This window comes from Dermacentor variabilis, chromosome 11 (genome assembly GCF_050947875.1).
Source record: "Dermacentor variabilis isolate Ectoservices chromosome 11, ASM5094787v1, whole genome shotgun sequence".
Lineage (NCBI taxonomy): Eukaryota > Metazoa > Arthropoda > Arachnida > Ixodida > Ixodidae > Dermacentor > Dermacentor variabilis.
In genome coordinates, this window is record NC_134578.1 from 91751315 (window position 1) to 91772540 (window position 21226).

The 21226-nt window shown below is 45.0% G+C and overlaps 1 protein-coding gene across 7 annotated transcripts in view; it reads left to right on the plus strand.

Moving 5' to 3' along the window:
- The window catches only part of LOC142563855 (prestin-like), a 275908-nt gene that overhangs the window by 224416 nt on the left and 30266 nt on the right, over positions 1–21226 (plus strand). Inside the window, exon 1 of one of the 7 annotated variants that reach the window (XM_075674522.1) lies at positions 5108–5548. The exons of 4 other annotated variants lie outside the window; for them this stretch is intronic. In XM_075674522.1, the coding sequence (XP_075530637.1) occupies positions 5466–5548 (83 nt within the window). In that variant the 5' untranslated portion in view covers positions 5108–5465. Of the gene's footprint in view, positions 1–5107; positions 5549–13687; positions 13819–20258; positions 20359–21226 lie in introns of those variants that run through there. 2 more of the 7 variants (XM_075674521.1, XM_075674523.1) reach the window with 2 other exon arrangements.

Sequence of the window (21226 nt, forward strand, 5' to 3'; positions counted from 1 at the left end):
TTGTTGTGGTTATGATTACACTGGGACTTTTCGCGCTGGTCAGTTACCCAGTATGAGGGACCGACCACATTGAATTAGTGCCTCGTAATTCGCAGAGGCGCCAATCGGTCTAACTAGCTTACTTAACTGCTCATACCAACTCTGGCACTCTTTTTGCGAGCATAACAACACATTCAGCTATATATATATATATATATATGTACGTGAATGAGCCGTTCTCAGTGAGGGCGGCAAGTAATGGGCGCAATTGGCTTAGACTATGATTGTTGAACTGTTGAAGGCAAAACAGTAGAGTCAGGTTGCGAAACCATAAGAGTACTTTACCGCAGCAGTGTTGAAATGTAATGTTTTACCTTTATGTCGGCAAACGTCTTTAAAACAGTGCCCATCAGATTGGTGTAACGCCTTTGGGTGCACTTTTGAAACGGGGATTAGAACCGTCTATTGATAAATAAATTATAATTTTTTATGATTTTCTTAAGGTACGGTCACATAGAAAAGATGACACTGTTGCTAAGGTGTAGTGAAATTTTGTTTGCTTGGAAGAATCCTATGAACAGCTGCACTTTACACTTACACGCCCTCCAAACAAGCTTAAACATTCATTCGGATGGCATTTACAGTGTCTAAAATTGACCAAGGAATGCTTTTGGGAAACCGTTATCTAGAAGGTGCAAGGATTTATGTCCGGATGCCTCGTCCCAAGGTCAACAACACACGTCACTCCTGGGGTTGAAAGCAAGTTTCGCTTCCGCTGCCATGACCGTAAGGGGTGCTGGCTAACATTCCTAGTCCTAGATTTCCTACCCATAAAAATACACTCCGAGAAAGTGCACAGGGATGTGCCACCGCCATAGCCCAATTGGTAAAACATCTCAAACGTCATGGTGGGTTCGGCTCGAACCGGTGGCAGAGTGTCATTTCTGAAACTTTCCCTTTCTCCTGATATTTCAATCAGCATTTTTTTTTTCGGATACTGCAAGCACTTTCTAATATATATTTGTCTATCAATGGATCTATGTCCGGATGTAACCGTGTTCCCAGACCCAAGAAAAGTTGGATCACTGGGCAGTTAATGGGCTAATGGGTATGGCATCGGGCTGCTGAGCTGAGAAAGCCGGGTCCAAAACCAGCCGTCGCACTAACTTGGGGCACTGGGTACGTTACCCTGGGTAGCGTCGCTCTTAAATGGACATTCTACACGACAACTTGGGTGACTGGCTACGTGTAAATGGGTACGAGCCACTCCTCGATGCCAGGAAAAAAAGCCCTGGAAGTCTCTCCAGTGCTGGGTGTAATGGAACGCCGCGTCATACGTATTGCGGAAATCTTATTTGAATATATATTCGCACACGTGCCATGCACGGACTTCGCGGCGGCACTGCTAGATGGCGCCGCGTGTCCAGAGAAAAGCACGAGCGAGGATCCTCACTGCACAAGGTCTTATTAACGACGCGTTTTGGTGATAGCAATGTGGTTATTCAGTACATTGCTTCGTGCTGATTGGATTCACGTCGACATTTGTCACGAGATACGTCCAGAACTTTGTTTGTAAATTTCGAATAAAATGAGGCAGTTAATATTTCCTAATCTATGTTTACACAGCACATCAGATGCGGACAACAGAATGTATACACACAGCGCTGTGTGTATCTATTTTGTAGTCCGCGTCTAACGTACATGGGAAAACATCGATTATGCAACACGAATTAGCCGAAGGCTCAAGCTTGATCATTTTTTTTCTACAATTTTCACGGCTTCACTGTCTGTTGGAGTCATATGACTGTTCGCACTAAAGTAACTCATGACAGCGATCGAAAAATGGAAGCAGTCAAGAGGGACATGGAGACGAAGCAATCAACGTTTGTCAAACAATCGATACCTCAAGGTTTCGATAAAAGCATTTGCCTCCGCCTTGACGACAAGCCCCTTGTCAATACACTGCATCCAGGCTGCGCCAAGGTTCGACCAACCATCTACTTGTTATTGTTGATAATTATGTCCTTGTTGATCATTCTTTGTTGATCATGACGCACTCATTTCTTTCAGTAGGGGCGACACCGTGCAGCCCAATGCGCCGCTCTAATTTACGTTCTCTTTGCCATCAGCCTACCAAGACATCTTCAGGAAATTTTGTAATAATGCGTAAACAAGGCACTCGTGGGAGTTACACCACTTCTCAGTTTTCTTGGTGAGCAAGCAAGTCTACACTGGGAATGCAAGGAGGACAAGCCTGGTAATAAATTCTTGACGACGAGCACTGCAGGAAACAAAATGAAAGGAATCTTAGCGGGTTCAGCCTAACGTCGTAAGGCGCGCACTGACGTTAGCGTCTTGGCTCTCACGGCATGTTGTTGACAGTGGAATCTGCAAAAGTAAGACAGGAAGCAGATAGTCGTGTATTGTCTCGCGTAAGAGCCACAGCGCGTTAGCCCGTCAAAGCGCTCCATTCATTTCCTCTGCTCACGTTATCAGGACAAGAGGAGGGCGAAGAATGTCGTCAACGGACGCGAGACTACGGCGACGGGCCTGCAGAAGCATCGTGATTACGCTGGCATGGCTTATCTCCCGCAATTAGCGAGGAGAAAGGTTCACATGCGCTTGCGAGACCGACGTTACCTTTATAGTACCACGTGAATGAATGTGTGACGTTACGTGCTGAAAGGCTTTTGTTGTGACGAGACAGCCATTCTATCTTTCGAATTCTGTTAATGCTGTTGGCTGCTTTTTTTATTTCTCATTTCGTTCTGCGATCTGGAACGCGAAGACCAAGTTGTCCATTGGGAAGTATTCGAGCATTTCACTACTGCCACATGTTCTCGAGTGCAAAGTTTTTCGGTAGGTGAGATTCAAACTTGTGGCCGCAACACCAGGTCCAACGTTTTTTTGATGTATTGACAACGTAATGCGCTGCGAAGGAACCTGACGCGGAATATTGAGTTGGCAGAATTAGTTAAGTATCATTACGCAATAGCAAAATTTAGACTCGTACTGTGAGCAGAGGCTTGGAAAGCTAGAACAGAGGAAAAATTGAAGAAGACTGGCGATTCCGAGCTGATCATTCCACACTGCATTGTCGCAACCTCAAGTGATTCAACTAATGCGCTAATTGCTACGCGATACTAGTGCACTAGACTAAACACAATGTAATTTGGTTCTTCGTTTAATCGCTAAGAAGAAAATCTTAGTCGCCGTGTTGATGTTTTGCTGTAGGGCAAGCTTTCCAACCAGAAGTACACAACACAAACAAGTAACAGAAGCAAAGGCGCCGCCCTAGTCCACAGGTTTTTCAACGGCAAGCATGTACTTTGCTTTTCGGACGTTGATGGACAATGCGAACGTGCGGCTTCAGGAGTGACTCAGTAACAAACGCTTGAGCTATGCTTGCTCTGAACTGGCGAAGCACGCGAAGCATCACATGTTTAATATCCTGCCTAACACGTGTCATGCTGGCTACACCAGTGCATGGAAGGTTGCTCACCCTCAACTATGACTCCTTTCTCAAGCCTTTCGGCATACCGCGGTATGTTCTGGAACTGTAACGATAGAAGCGCTAACAATCTGCTGTGTCATCTCAGTTTATTAATTTTTCGTAAGCAGCGTGATAATTTACATTTCGCCTCAGAAGTCTACTGTCTTCCCTGTAGTGCCCTGTCCAGTGAATAGGATAGGAGGAACCTTGAACGCTTCATCAATACTGGCTTCTTTCTGCAGATATATGGGAAGCAGAGAGGGACTCTAAGCAGTCTCACTGAACCGGAATGAAATGAAGTTTTCTGCGCAATATTCTAGAGAATCTTAAGAGAAAAACTTCAGTTCTCGGCCTTAGGTTGTTTTATTCACTATTACACATCGCTCAATAATAATAGAAGAAGTACACACTTTTTTTCAACCGTATAATCGCTTCTATTGCGAACCTTGGGTGCGTGCCATGCTTCAAGTACAACAACAATAACAACTGTACACGCGAAGCATATATCGCAATTCATAAGCTTTGAACGGTCACTTGATGAAATTTCCAAAACACCATGTATCACAGCTTTTGTTTTCTTACTCGTTTGGCACGGCAGTGCGACGTTCGAGTGTTACAGGGAAATAGCAAAGGAGTCCAACGGAGGTGACAAAGAAGACATACACAACTGCGGTGCGTGAACACGACATCCATTACCGTTCAAGAATGTGTCGATGACGACAATGAAAACACACAGAGCTCTGTTTTCAGCCTCACTTCATCTTTATCGAATATTTGCGTTCTTCACCGCAAGGCGATGGACGAGAAACATGCCGAAGTCGGAACACTGCTAATCCAAGCGAATGAAGGGTTCCCGAAGTCAGTCTCCAAGTAATAGCCAGGCTCCGGATGTGTCCAATAATGTGACACCTCTCTGTTGAAATCTCAGGACGCCAGGCGTTTACAGGGCTCAGGTACACGATGGCATGAGATTGGGAATGACATGTCTTTGTTCAAACCAATATGTCTTATACATCAACTAAGCGATTGCGGGATCCTGTGGGCTGTTCATCACGAACCTGGGCAAATTGCAGTGGTATGCGAGACCCTTTCGGAAGCCGGAAACAGGAAGGCTGGAGCTTGTGACATGTCGTACAAGTCAGAAAACGCCACTCCTGCTGGCCTTCTATAAGGGCTCGCGCAGGCCTTCGCTATCAATCAGTGTGTGCCTTTGGTGGGATTTTAGCTGAAGGCCTTTTGTTGTCTGCTGGTTAAAAACTGGTTTTCGAGTCTTCACCGGCGTTAACGTTGACGGCGCAGCCGACGTCACTTGGCACGTTTTCAAGCACGGAGGAAATGGGAGCGACAGGGGCCTCAGGCTGGAGGGAAAGGTGCAAGCATTGGAACGCTGCTGCGCGCGCTAATTATTCTTTTGCTTGTTCTCGCGAGAGGCACGCAAGAGATAACGGCGCGGCAACTGTCGGGAGGCTGCGAAGCTGGATTGACAACAGGCCCCGCGAGCCTGTCTGCTACATGAGCCTGCGCGGCGACCCTGAATTGTGACGGGCTCGCCGTTTCATCATACTCCGACGCCTTCCTGGGATTCCACGGCGCGGACAATTTCCACGCACGTGTTCTGCGTGGCCCAGGTGGACGAGGAGAACAGTGGAAGAGGAGGGGCCAGGCGGACCGCGGATAAATAAACAAAACGCGGTGCGGCTCGCGAACAGAAAGAAATTCCCGCAACGGCGAGTCACGTCTCATTCCACACAAGTCGACTGCAATGTGCAGCTGGTGCTCTTGCTCATGATTTCACGTACGCCGCTGTTCATCCCGGTGATCATAACGGCGCTCCACTCGTGTCTCTCTGGTCGCCGACCACGTCGGAGACTTTCTTGTGCCGGCGCCATTTCGCTACAGCCGAAAACGTCGTTATAGCGACACCCCCAGGACGCCCAACGGCAACCCGTTGAGACAGTGCCGTGAACTTGACCGCACCGTGAACTCTGGTAGAATGGTGTGCCCGCGGACTGAATCGTTCAACAGCAAGCCACCTCAGGTCGACGCTAGCTCGGGTCGATTATCTCGGGATTCTGGGTGAGTTCTGGAAGCTTGTGCTTGGGAATTTAGGCGTACGTTGTTTCGGCATCACAAGTACGAAGTAAAAGAGTTGCAGTATAATTGAAATCTTTAATCGTTGCGTTACACCTCCTTCTGTGTTCTCTGACGCATCGCTTGTAACTCACAGTTACCAGAAGGACAATGTGCCTCGCTGTGGTCTATATTTACGACGTCGGGAAAATCTTTCGGTGTTACCCGCGTCTTAACCTTTATGTCCCGTTCTGCTGAACTGACAGTTCTTTCTTCACACAATTTTTTATCTACTGGCATAGATTAAATACCCCGTCATTTTATACACTTCCCTGTACGATGCTGAGTGGGCAACTAGGGGTAAATAGGCGGGTCATGTATTGACAGGTTAACATGTCGTTTTATCGCAAATTTTTACGTCAGTGAATGGTCTCTAATTTCTTGTTGCAGCTTCTTTTGTAAGCTGTTCGAAAAAGTGTAATTCGCCTAACCAGTATGATCAAACCATAATAAAAACTTGTCTGTTGCCAAAAACAAACAGAACCGGGCATTTCAAGGCTTGATTTCGCTGATAGCGTTTGTTTGGACTATGTTGTTCTTTCCACCGGAGCTAACTCGCAACTATTGGGTGAGGCGGCACTGGTGTCTAAGGCTGCAATGACACTAAAGCTGCGGGGAGGGGTAGCAATCTAGCTCAAAGTGAAAAGCTTCCATTCAGTTGTATTTCCCAACGAGGTACGAAGAGTGGTCAAGCCATTTGTCGTGAACCGTCCTAAACTCTCTTAGTTACTCCACCCACCTGTGCTTCAGGGTTCAAGACATAGGAATACCTATGTTAAGTTCAGTGGGTAAATATCAATCTGTTTTGCACGAATCGATGCGCTGTGAATGCTTTGTAACTACTTTGTGGGCTTAGACCCATCGCTTAGTGAGGAAATTGGGGAAGTGTATTGCCCATATTCTCAGCTAACAACAAACCAAGGCCCAGCTCCCGTAATGTAAGCGAAATATTGCACGGAAGAACAAATCCAATAAAGCACAATAGAAGTGAGTATGAGAACATTAGAAAATTAGCATTACGATGAAAAGAATCACGGACTAGATTAACTGCAAAGAGAAGCGATTCAATCCTTTTTTTAAATGTAATGACTCCAGAATACCGTGATTTCAACAAATTGCAAAACTAACGAAATAGCGCAATGACCACCGTCGCTGTACCATTAGTTACCTGAAATGTTCTAACGTGCACCTTTTGTTGCGTTTACTGAGGATTTCAAAATAAGCCACCCGGAGCCCATTAAATCCATTAGCACCAGTAAAATGTAAATAATTTATGACACTCTGAATTGAAGAATCATCTATGACAGCTTATAAGCTTAGGTACACCAAAATATGACATGGAAAGGAAAGGCTGCAAGTCTTAATGTTGTGGACTTAACACATTGCCTTTCAACTTGAACATCCTGTCGTGTTATGTTTTTGTGTGAAAGAGTGCGCTATCAATATAAGAAATGTAAGCAAGTATTTGCATTAATAATGCAGAATTTTTTTTCTCACCGCGTTGTCACGCAAGTCACACTTAGCGCAAGGGAGCACAGACGCCACGGCAAATCATCAAGTAACTCGTGCTGGCATCTGATCATTTAGCCCGCTATAACTGTGACTTGATTCGGATTCGGTTGCTAATCAAGCTGAGGACAAATTTTCTCACGCCACCTGCGGTATAGGAAAAGAAACAGTGCAGTTTTTTTTTCTGTGAGAACTGTGGTCGTGAGAGTGGTGCTGTGTTTCCAACCAGAGCTCTCGAACTTTATGTGGACCATCTTCAAGGCAAAGCAATGATGTAAACAGTTTACTGGTTTTGCTGGTGGAGGAAATATCGGACTAGTTCATGTGAAAATCGTGGTGTTATAGTGTCGTTAAACAAACAAACAAACAAACTAAAACAATGTAACAAAGATTGTTCCTTCACAAAATGCATAGAAAAAGGTACCGCAAACAACGAAAACGCAGTTTAAAGCCTCCCAAAACTGTTCTCCATCCCAAACCTTGTAATGAGCACCGAAAATCGTATCAGGTCCGCCTGACAGTTCATAGAATCAGGCAATGACCAATGCACCATGAAGTAGTGTCTGTGACGCGCGGTTTCACGTCTATATGTTCAAGGTCCTTTAATTGTCTGCGTCTGTATGATTCCACGCATATTGAGAGCGGTAGAAAGGCTCCAGCACAGATCAAAGACAGGGCGCTTGCTAGGCTTCCTTCCTGTATTCTATGTAATCACAACATCAATTGTGTCATTACGCGTCGTTGCTTGCATACAGTGAGTGCACAGCCTCAAGCACGCTCGCGTAACTTTGTATACAATCATATAGTGCTCTTCGTAGTACTGCAGAGGCGTATATACGGGGTGGTCATTTTTAAGTATTGCGGAATTTTTTAGAAGTGCCTGTTGCACATAACATAATTGGAGTCCTTGAGCTCGATCATTCACAGAGCTGGACATACTTGTACGTGAAATCAAAACTCATGTACAAGTAATTGACAGAGAATCAGTAATAAAATTACTAATTCATTAAGTTTACGGCACGCATCTCAATATAAGAATTGTAGCCAGTGAGTTTGCAAGGCGTATCCACTTGGAATGAATTTCGAGAACGACAGGAGTTTGGATATAGGCGCCATCAAACTCACCATCAAAATGCACTATTGTTCCACTTACTTTTTTTTTAACAAAACGTTCTTTTATGCACTGAAGCACAAAAGTAACCGGAAGGCCCATGTATTTCGTCCCACACTTTGAGAAATAATGTCTTGAACTGGTGTCATTCTGGCAATTTATATCGTGTGGATCTCACATGCCAGCTCACCGGCTATATTTCGTAAATTGCAATATGGGCCGCAAAGCAAATTAAGAAGTAATTGAGTGACTTTTTGCTAGTCAGCTCCAGATGTGTTTTGATTACTGGTGCACGAATATCCGCCTCTTCTGATAATCCAGCTCCAGGACAATAATTGTGCTATACGTCACAGGCGGTATTTAAAGATTCCGCAAACTTAAATGTGATCAAACCTTATACTCCATCTCGCAAGTCATTTGCCGCACTACCGGAAGTACGAGGGGTACACCGGCAATATCCTCGCGCCGCGGAACATAGTTCGGTGCGTAAGTGTGTGACTGCTGCAGGATTACACATTTTTATTTTTGCTTGGTACATGCTACGTTACAATGACGCAATATTTCTGCATGCACGTCGTATAACGCGAATTACTGGGGTGGTGACCAGACGACGCAGCGCGGATGAACAATCTCGAGGGGCATTCGGTCTTCTTATTGGCTAAGCAGTCCCACAGTTTCCGGAGTGCAGCAAAAAACTTGTGAGATGGAGTATGGATGCATCGTGTCCACCCGAGCCACTACAAGCTGTTCAGGAAAAGCATGAAAACAGGTGTGCTTTTTAACGCGTTGTATTCTTTGGCGAGTGCCACAGCAATTTTGGTAGCAAAATCGTGTCTGCAACACAAAAAGCGTTACACCTTTGCCATAGAAATACATAGAGCTCCATAGAAAATACATGATGTGGGGGTGGGCGAACTTGAACTTTGTAGTGGGTCAGCCTTTGGCGTTGATATGGGGATGGCCAACCTAAATTGCGGTTGATATGTGGTTGGGGCAACAAATTTGGGTGATATGGGGGTGGGCCAACTTGATTTCGAGGGAGGGCCAAGTTGAAATTTGGGGGCCGGGAAACCAGCTTGAAATTTTGCGGTAGCCAGACGTGGCCTTTGCGCGTTGACCAACTGAAGTTTGGGAGTGGGCCCACTTGAAATTTGAGGGTGGGCCAGCTTGAAGTTTGGGCCAACTTGAAATTAGGGGGTGGGCCAGCATGAAGTTTGGGTGTGGGCCAACTGAACTTGAGAAACAAACGTCAAGGCTAAGCGACACCGGACCCAAAGAGTGCTACGCTTTAGGAGACAATTATCTTAATTTCTGTAGCTTTTTATTTAGTCGCCGTTTTCCTCCGCTCTATTTCCAAGCATGTAAAGTAATACAGCAGTAACAGTTACATTTAATGTAGGCACAAACAAAGCTTTTTAACTAATAAAATTCTAAAACACAGTTAAAACTAGGAATTTGCATTTTTCTTTTTTTTTTTTTTGAAAGCTTGAAACTGGGAAGATGCCGAACGCACTTAAGACTGCATTACTCCCTAGTGGTTGCCACTGGTAATGAAACAGGTACCAAGCACTCCATTCGTTCTGAACATCGTATATGGTGTAGCAATAGACACATAGAGCACGATATGATGCCCCGTAACGATGGCATGCTGTCCAATTCTCATACGTAATCGCCAGTCTTATGTCTGCACAAACTTTGTGCAAGGTATGTGTGCTTCTACGTGAACATATATTGCGTCTCTTGTCGTTATCCATACATATAATATGGCATAACTGTGTGGAGACTTTTACATGCTTTTGGTATGCAACTGACCGCAGCGTAACGGGGGCGCCGTTGTCACACAGTTTTCTTGGGCTTGCCGCAGGGTTTTGGATCACCCACAGTTCCCTAATATCCCTATTGTGGGGAGACCTCTCTCTCGTGTTCGCTGTATTATAGGTGACCGATTCAAGGTTCCGTAAAAAAGCAATGGGCGCAATAAAGAAATTACGAGCACGTTAAATTTCGGGGCATTGAAAAAATGAGCAAGAGACAAGAGTAAGGACAATTGGCTCTTGGATGGCAGAAGTTACAATGTGCATGCATGGGCCGCATATGCTTCGTTGAATTCAGATATTTCAGTAGGTCTTTATTTTTTTTAACTGTGTCAGTCAAGGATACAGTGATGTATGCACTACCTTGGAAATTTTCGCTGACAAAGAAAGAGGTACCGCTCGCTTACTTGGTTAGCGATGCAATTCTCCAGCCTGGTGTTTGTGCAGTTCGTACTGAAAACTGTATATCTTCTTCACTTTCTTTGTATATTTCTTTTGTTTCAATCTGTCATTTTGGTTTTTACTCTCTTGCATACCTCGCTCTTTTCTTCTCCTTCTCTTAATGCCGTTCGACGCACGTATTCTACACACCGCACGCCATGCCTACAGTACAGAACAAGTGGCGTGTTAACTTAGCAGCACAGTTGAAACACCGCATGGAACGCTGGCAAATTCTCTTTTTCTCTATTTACCCTTGTCTTCTTGCACTGAATCTTGGTTTCCGCAATGGATCTCGCATGTAGGCGCTAAACTTGCACGTATCGACGTAGTACAGAACGTAACGTTCGGCTGGTGTTTTGGAGGCCATAAACGTGAAACTTGTCATCACGCCAAGTGTATTTTGGTCAAGTAATGTTATGAACTGGTTTACTTTTAAACAATCATGCTCGTTGGATTATTGTCGCACGGATACGTGAAGATGTTACCAATAGTGTAATTAATCTTCTTGCGTAGTGCACTAATAGACATAACAGAATTTTTCAAAGCTACCTGTGGTCAGCTACGTCCACGAGGAGCTGGCACCTGTGGAATCTTACAAGATTCCTACGTGACTAATAATGTGTAAGAGCCAAGCGCTGTAATTTTTTTCCCTTGCTTGTGATGAAAGCCTTCATGCCAGCACATAACGCGAGACATTTTTGTTGAGCTTGGGCAGATGTTTTGGACTTAACCCTAGGGTTCTGTAACAAAAAAGAAAAAAAATACACGAAAATATATAAATGCAGCGCAGTGTAAACTGCATCGTTCTTTTTGTAGCCAGCCGAAAACTACTAAGCCGTAAATAGCCGACAACGAACAGGCTCCACGTTCGCACGTGATCCAAACACAACTGTTTTGAAAACTGGGACTGCGAGTCAACGCCACCTGTACTCTCTGCCCAGCGACCGCGCTGACACTGATTCAATGCTACGCTGCTACAACTCGAAGGCTTCTTGGCTTCCTGTTTTTTTTTTCCCGGAATAATACGGAAAAATAATCATCAAGGCCAAACTAAACACGGCACTCTTCTCTTCTGCGCATGTGAGGAATTTATTCCCAGTTGTCATCGAAAAACATCACGGGGGTCCTCTGCAACCACCAATATCTATCGGAAGCAGGAGAGACCAAAAGGACGAGTAGGATGTCTGACAAGGCTTTTGCGCAGGCCTGTCCTGTCCTACATAACGAACGGGCTAAGAACAAAAAAAAAAGACAACAAGATACAGATACAATATCCAACAAGACTATAGGGCCTTTAAGTCATTTCGCATGAACTTCATACCGTATAGCAGTGCTCGGTAGCCATTGGCTCAAGCGGACTCACCCGCATTGAGCCAATCCAAGCCCAAGTGTAGATTAAAAACGAAAAAGAAATAATAAAGCATGCTTGAGAGGCTTCGCAACGGGTGTTTGAAAACATGAGCGTGAGAGAGAACGGTCATAAGGGAAAGGCGTTATATTCATTCTTCATCTTATTCACAAGTATCCTGCAAAAATGACAAAGGGCAGGTCTAGCGCGTATTTTATAAGGCGTTATTTACTGTGATGTTCCCATTTACACCTTCCCGCTTTCCTGAAGATTTTGCTATTGGAGCGCACAAGTCCCTGAAATATTGAGCGTTTATTGCCGTAACATTGTCTGCTCATAAGTACCTTAATTACTCTCTTACCATGTAAGGAATAGAAATTTGTACTGTGTGCCCTACTATAAGAGCTCCAACCGCTAACGACTGCATCCTGAGGTATCCATAGGCGATACCAGGCTGGCCATTTGATGGCTTGCAGTGTAGTTTTTGTACAATATTCTCTGCTTCGGGGAAGCAGCTCAGGTGCGATAGATGCAGCAAAGGTAGTAAACGCATATTCAGAAATTGCCTCAACGAGCACAAACCATCCGGTGACTCCATCGGCCAATGAAATCGTCAGGCCATTCCTGCTGAATCCCGCCAACGTACGAGACCATCCTGCGTTGGTAGAACACTGTATGGTGATTTCGCCGCCTGTAGCAGATTACTCTTCACTTGGCGTTACATAGGCTAATATTTTAGTGACGCCTTTACGAAACGCTATATAGGCCACCTTTTCTTGTAAACTATAACTGCTGGGGTCGAAGTCACAAAGCTTTTTGTTCGTAAGGGCCCTTTCCCATTGGCCATCCGCCTTCACCTAATATATGTCCAGCGACAGGATTGGCGGAAATTCTCTCTTACGAACATCTATAGCGCAAGTTGTGTTTGTGTATATGAGCCCGGATAATTTATATGGACTCGCATAGTAATTACGTGACCCGCAAATATCACACTAACCCGTAAGTTTCTACGCTCTTGCAGTGTTCATACTGCCGTTTCTCCACATTCCTGAATAAGAGCAGCATTATAATGTAGTCTCTGCAAACTACCTGGGGTCGAATTCACAGAGCCTTTCGTTCGTAAGTGCTCTTTGTCATTAGCTGCCCGCCTCCTCTAATCATATGTCCAGCATCAGGATTGGCTGAAATTTTTTCTTACGAAAAGAATTTCGCGTACGAACTATATGTTAATACGGGCCCAGGGCCCTTATTCGCAAAAGTCTCTTACGCTGCAATCGATCGTAAGAAATATTGCCAGGCAATCTTGATGTTTGACACATAATTGGCGTTGGTGCCCGGCCAATAGGAGAGAACACTTGCGAACAATAATGTTTGCGAATTCGGGCCCCTGAACCACCGCGCAGCTAAATCAGAAGATATGGCGCTTCAGGGCTTGCCTGTAGCCAGCTTCGCTCAGCGTTCCGCACCCGTGCGGATGACACGCGCTACTGCGAGTAGCTGCGGAATTTTTCGCTTCTATCGTTATCTGTGAAGTTATGTGACGCGAGAAAACATATCACCGCGCGCACTAGAAAAAAAAAATGACTGAGAGAGAGACGGCTGTTTGCTCGAAGCAAGCGCATATCTCGCCGGTCAGCGCGCACAGCGCCGCGTTCTTCGAGCACGTGTCGACGAGAACGCCGACTGGGAGCAGATTTTGAAGTGACCGCCGCGACTCCTTGCGATTGGGCGCCGACGGCCGACCAATGGCGCGAGAGCACTGGGACCGCGACGCCAGCGCCGCAGCGCGTTCTTTGCGGCGGGTTCGGGCACTAGGCCAGCAGTGCGACACTTTCTCGTCGGCGCACAGTTTGCCCCGCAATACGTTTCTGCGCACGCGAGTCGGTCCCATTGTGGAACAAAGGCGAAAAAAAAAACGAAAAGACAGAAACGACGGCACGTGCTCAACCGAGGCCATGTATCGGGACGGCAAAGCCGGCGTGAACCTCAATCCGTGAGTTGCGAGCGCTCGTTCTATCGGCACGTGCTCGAGCACGTAAACACGATCACGTTGGCCTTTTGACTCGGTTCTGAAGCGTTCCCGCTCAGCGAATTTTGACGCAACGTGGCTTTGCTTTCACTGCCTTCGTTTATAGTTAACGAGCCAATCGCCGAAAAGTCCGGCAAGTTTGAACCCTTACAGTGACGCTTCAAAACCATGCCTGAGCCCTTATGGCGGCCTAGTAGGTACAATTTTGTGCAATCGGCAAGTATATTACTTGGCTGGCGTATATTAACAGTCGGAAACTATCTGTTACATAATCTGCATTTGCTGATTTCATGCGACTAGAAAAGCTGAGTGCCACATTGTCACAAAATTCAAGATGCTCAGTATTTATTTAGGCTCAAACATAAAAAGAGTGGGGTCTTAAGAGAGTGAGTTCCAATGCAAAAAACAAAAGAATGACGAAGCGCGATGAAAAAAAAAACGCAAGCAGCAAATTTTGTGGCCACCTATTTGAAATTGATGAGGACCATCGACACAGTAGAAAATTCGAAATAGCTCGGGTAGACAGACGTCGGCAGTGCCCTTTATCAAGCGTAGTGAAGTTGTCCTGACAGCTCAAATTTAAATATTATCACTCATGAGTACATTACTCAACGCAACCTGGCGTCTTTCCGCGTGATTTCAATAAATAACTTTTTTGAGATTCCCATCAACTGAAGAAGTAGTGTTATATTCAATCGACTTCTGTTTTGCTTTCCAAGAATCGTATGTTGTTGAACTCCTTGGCAACAAAGTTGTACGAAACGATTTGCCCGACCACAGCAGTCACGTACAAGCGACAGAGAACACAAAGACGCATCCTAAAAGACACATTCGATAATTGTCAAATGAAATATAAAGAAATTCAGTATATTCTATCTATTAAATAAGTGTTACAAGGTCGAACGACATTGAATGATATTTTATACAGGTCTGATGCCTCTAACGTTGTTTTTATGTCCAGTACATTACATTGGTGTTCATAAAGTTGGAAGTGCTGTGGGCCCTCTTCAAGCCCAGGACATGCATTGCATAGTTCAAACCTGCACTGAGGTGCTTGGTCTGCATTTGCGAATGGTGATTTGTAGTGAATTTTCTAGGAAAAAGAACAGTTTCAAATTTCAAATCACCACCGAAAAAGAATCAATTCTCTTCAATACTCGAGCAAAACAGATTTGCTCACTGTGCATAATGCTCATGCTCAGTTTAGTTCATGTTCCTTCTGTTAACACAACTGGAAAATCACTCACTCGAGGTGTCGCAGATTTGAGACCGTGACATCATTATTACATCTACAGGTTTCTGACAAAAAGCGGTTCAGTCATATTGCAGCGCTGTAATATGATTTGCGATATGACTCTGTGTGTTATTCTGAAATACTTGCCGATACTTTCCTTATATTATATTAGTGCTGTTGGGTTGGTGGTGTCATGCATCTGCTTCTTCTCGTCATTTTTAGTGTTTTAGAACGGCCTAATTTATACAGCTAGTTCTAGCTATAACGACAACACCGACCTCAATGTTGTAGCCGGTGACGAACTACTTAAGGAGAGTAGAAGACACCGTCATTGAAGTGCAATTATACTGCTTTGCATATTCTGGGACATGAAATCTTACATAAGAGCGGGAAAGGCTGAATAAAACGACCAAGTGCGTCGTGCGACTCAGTGTAGTAAGCCTGTCAAATAGTACGTACGCCTAGTGGGATGAAGCGACCACACCAAGCATTGCGTTTGCGCTGCTGCGAGATAATTTCCGATGGTAGATCAGATAAAACAATAAGACTACAGAATTGACTGGCGCAGGATTGTTTTTGCTCATCATTGACAGGCGTATCTTTATATCACCGGAACATCTCATGCAGTGCAACAGACTGAAGGTGGCGAAAGCAACCGTTCTCCAAATGGTGATAATGTGATGATAAGCATACCTTTATCACGAGAAATAAAGAAAGGACAAAACTACCGTTTCCATACCACGAAGAATTAATGGGGAAATGTTACAATAACTGCCTCTAGGTGAAATAGCCTGCAGGAAAACAGTGGGGACCATTATATGTGAATACGAGTTGTTGTAATAAAATTACCCTTTTGTCAGGACCTATTGTCCTGTTGTTTCCGTTGTTTTTGCCACTATACAACCTTTCTTCACCTGACGTACAGCGGCTTTTTATAAAGGAAGGAGTGACATTGTTGGCAGCGTTAGGTCAGGCATTGTAGTAGCTGCAGTGGGAGGCGAGCAGAAAGAATAGATGGATGTTCCGCATGTTCTTTCCTCGACGTCGCTTGCGATATCTAACATTCGAAACTAGTTTTTTGCTATGACCTCTTCTATCAGAATGAACTCGGGGGGCCGCATAGCGCATCGCTAAATCGAAACAGACTGCACTTTCGTGACGTCATTGCTTTGCAGTTTGCCCATAGGACAAAACGAAACGAGCGCCCTCACTCTTCTGTGCGTATTTTGTTGGTTAGCCATTAAAATACTCTTTTCTATAGTGACCCTAATTTTACGGCATATGTTGTTTTCTTCCAAGGCAAGATCGAAGTTTCAAAAGATTCACGCGCGCGCCTCTAGAATATTTATTTCGACATGTGCACAGCTTCTATTGAAATTTTTAGAATTAGGGCAGAACTGAACGTGAGGCACCGCCGTCCAAAGCCGCATTACCGCCAATTCTGTTTTATAGTCAGCGCCCTGTACGTAATCAACCCCAGGCAACTTTTTCTTAATGGTAAAAAGTGCCTATCAAGTTCTTCTGCTCCCGATGTTCAGTCATCAAGGATGAATCGTGGTTCAAAAAATGCTGCGTGACCAGAGCGAGTATAACTGCTTTAGGGATGCCTTCCTATCACACGAACATCCCACGTAACGGTGCTCAGGTTGCTGTCTGGACGACGTAGGTATATTAACAAAGTCCTTTCTTTCATATAGTGGCACTACTCTTTCAGACTGCGAAATGAAGTAGAAAAGTGAAACTACGCGCACTTCACACACAAAAAAAGCTCTGAGTTTTTAGGTAGCCTCGGGATTACATTAAAAGAAGAATACAGTAGCTCTGGAGGTCAGATAAATACAGTTCAATATGGCGCAGTAAACACGTGGATTCTTGTGCACCAACTCGTAACAAGGCATGGTCTACGGCTCCATGACTGGGAATCAAACCCGAAACCTGGTTCACGCCCGCGGAAGGCCACAGCTGCTGATTCAAAACGGCGGGCAGAGAGTCGTCGCAAGAATCCTCTTTAAAGGACACTTCTTAGTCACGCATACCACTCCTCGTATCTCGCTGATGTGACGGCGTTGAACCACCCCCGCCAAAGAAAAGAACGAAGGCGGCATATGTGTGTGAGGAAACAACCGCATGTGCTATTTCACGAAGCTCCGCACGGAGAAATTCCGTTCCAACCGCGCCTTCGCAATCGAGGTTTACGTTTGCCGGCTTCCAGAGTTCACGCTGACCGTAAAGTGCAGCGCGAGCGCGGGTGATACGGAACCTACTCGTAAAACTGCATACTGCGACTAGGAGCGCACCAACGGCCATAGGTTCGCGCGGAAGGAATTTTCGGCATAGCTGGGCTTCGAACAGTCGCCACTATCATGGTGTTTGCTAGGAGCCGAGTTTGGAAGTATAGAACTGCTACTTGTGCTGTTTTCTACTGCCGCGTTAGGGGATGGGATGAAATCAGGAAACTTAGAGGCATATTTTCTGACAAAATTCACACCCTTTGTGGTGTATCTTGTCCCCAAACAAGTGTCACCATCAGTGTCGGTGTTAGCAATCTTGGAAGCTCTGCGTTCGGTACTTTCCTGCGAAGAATGCTATGTCATGCTGATAACGTGCCTGCCGTTAGCTACCTGGAAGTTTCGGTGCCGGAGCGTTAACAAAAGGAAAGACACGCAAGAGAGGGCAAGGTCCTCTGTCAGGCCACGTGCCTTTAGTATCTTCCACGCCTCCAGTGCAAGAGCACAAAATAGCGAATCTTAATAAAAAATAAATAGTCAAGATAGATGATGATCGTTGCTTAGGGAAAAAGATAAGCTCGAAAAGGTCCAAAACCTTTCTTACTGTGAAAGACCGAGTCAACTGGTGCAGGACAGGGGTAGTTGGAGATAGCTGGGAGGGTGGCGTTCGTTCAGCAGTGGACATGAAAGGAAGATGATGATGAAAAAGGAAGGAAGTCGGCAGTGGTGGCGCAGAAGAATAAAGAAAAATCCTCGTCATAATCATCGTTATCGTAATCAACATCAGCCTATTGTCGTGCACATGCACCCAAATATCAGCTAGTGATGTTTTCTGCGTTCCCCTTCCGTCGCAACCAGGCCGCTGCTGCCCGGTATATAAGCACGGAGCTCCTACTCCGTAGCGCAACGTCATTGCCTTTAAGCAACCTTGACGGGGGAAACAAACGTGCCCTTGCTCCATGAAGGTTTTACTGAGGTAGTAGAATATACTGGAACAAAAAGAAAAAAACGAAATCCTGCGGAAACCAGTTCGCGATGTATATTGACGTTAACGTGACTACGTTGATGTAGCAAGACGCTGTATTGCCATGGCTGAAACGCGTTGTGTATGAGAAGCGTATGCAGCCTCACTCTTAGAAAAATTTACACCATTTGGGGCTTATCTTCTCCCACAACGACAATCGTCATCTGTCTTGCCCGCGTCTTCTTTCTTTAACGATGCGAGCCCGGTACTTCCCAGTCACGAACGGCATGCGCGTTATCAGTGTGACGCAGCATTCTCGTCAGGAAAGTAGCGAGCGCCGAGTTTTCAAGAAAGGAATCGCAAGCAAGGCAGATGACGATTATTGTTGTGGGACAAATATACACCCCAAATGGTGCAACTGTTTTAAAAGTGCAGGCCCCCCCTCCCTTTTCTTTTTTTTTTTTGAGCTTCCAACTCGACACGGTGGCTCCAGCTGACGGCGATGTTGCGAAGTCTGCTTGGTGCATGTGTTAATTCAGAGAAGATTGTCTGAATATATAGGAGGGGTATCCTAGCTAACGTTAGCCAAGCTGTTCAACGAAAAAAAAAATAATAAACACGATGCAAGATATGACCGTAACATCTACGGTGATTAGTCACTATGCGTCTGGCGACCAAACACCTTAGGTTTTATAACTGTATCTTTGACCGTGTTTTCTTTTCCTATTGCATTCTTGTTTGCGTTGAACACCTTAGCTAACGTTATAATAGTTGAGTCAGCCGGTATATGTCTCGGGTTTGATTCTTATCAGCACCAGAATAACAATAAATTTTTTGTTAATTTAAGAGCGTGTAACACCCATTTGTCCATACCCGGTTAACCAAGTTAACGTCGAAGCGGCTAATTGATTATTGGCTCGTAACCAGTCTCACATGCCCAGGGACCCAACTTTGCCTGAGAGCAGTTCATTTAAGAGCGGCACAGACACGCTGCAAAATACCCGCAGACCAAATTGAGCGCGAGAACAATTGGAGACGGCGATATATATATATATATATATATATATATATATATATATATATATATATATATATATATATATATATATATATTTATATATATATATATATATATATTATTGCCAATGGAATTAAAATGCTCTATTCACTAACAAACGAATGTCCCGGAGCGTCTTCTTTCGCTACAGTCGGGGATTCTTGTCTCTTGCAACTTGTATCGTTCTTATTCATCTTCCACGTAGAGTTCCACTGAATAAGCGTAACCTATTCGCGAAAAACGCGACACTTACTCTATTTCACTTATGTAGAACGAGATTACCAGTGTGTACGTCCTCGTTCTCGAAGCCAGCGCTTAGGTCTCACACGCGCGTACACATTCATCAGCGCGCATCAGCTGCGCCGGACAGGTACGAGGACCAACGCGAAATTTCGCCGGTCTTCTACCCCGCATAGCGTCGCACGCTCGCTCTCGATGGGTCTCTGCGCCCTTCTGCTTGTTCTTTATTTTACACCCCGTTCCGTGTCCCCTGTCTTCACCCTCTGCAACCACCCTGCATAAAATACAGGGCGCATGCAATCGCACAGGTGTCGCGAGCGTGTCGCAGCAGTGGCTACATCCCCGGCGTTTTCCTTCCGGTTGTTTACCGTTCCCGCACCCTGTTCATGTGTATACGGCAGTGGCTATCGCAACGCGCAGTTTCCGCCGCGATCAGCCGGCGATCAGGCTCGTCCTCAGCGCGCCGTAAAGCCCCAATTGCGGCGCGCTCATGCGCGCGCTGTTACTGGGAAGTGATCCGTCGCACGGCATCTGCGTGTTTTATTGTTTTTTTATCCTAGTGTACGCTCCGATAGAAGTACCCGTGCGGTGTAGTACAACGAGTTCGGAGGTTGCAGACGGCGTGCGCAACGTTGACCTCGGCTCTCCGATGATGTTGGCCTGCGCGCTTCGTCCGTAGTGGCAGTTCGTAGATCGCAAACACTGCACGTTATTTTGAAACGCAGAATTTGTGTCGTCACCTCCATACTGCCATGAAAGACGACACTCCTACGAGGGGCGTGTGAGTATTTTTTCTTTAAGCGGCGCTGTTCCAAATGCACGCCTTGAAACCACTTCGATGCGCACTGCAGGGGCCGTATTCACAGTGCAGTTACCTACGTTGAATAGCTCGCAAGAACAAATGAATGCCAGTAGTGATAACGAACTTATCGTTATTGAAGGCGGCTGGCCTACGGCCAACCACCTATGCATTTTATAAGAGAAAATGTTTGTCATTTTAGCCTCAGAAGAATGGTCTGCCATTTCTTCTACCTATCTAAAAAGACGCAAAGCTGATTCCGTTGCATTGAACGCTAGTGAGTTTTTACTCTTTCCTCACCATGCAACCTTCTTTCAAGGATTCAATAATGATTTTATCGACTCTATCAATATGTTTAACTGAATATATCAATTGAAAGACAAAGAAGCTTGTTACCGAGAAATATAAAATAATAAAGAAACATGGTAGGGCGTAAAATTGGAAATCAATTGTGAAACGCAATCTGTATGAATAGTGTACTATATTTTTACAATGTTACGCCTGAAAGCGTACAAACAAAACAAAAAACTAGTATTTCGTAAATAAACAAAATAACCTAAATTATGTGCTACATTTAATCACAATTTCACTGTCCTAGTTTTTAAGGCACGCGACCTACAAAACCCGTTGTCACGAAATGTTGCTCGGCTCAGTAATTAATAATTCAAGTGTAAAATAACTGAAAGTTCTCTGTCTAGCGAGAACAGCCTTCCTGGCTTACGTGGCAAAGAAATTGAAAAAAAATTTCAAACAGTCCTGGGTTGGTGGCAGCAGACCTTGGCCATGTGCAGTAGACGTGAGGAAAATAATGAATGTGGTATTCCAACATCCCCACGACAATCTCAATCTT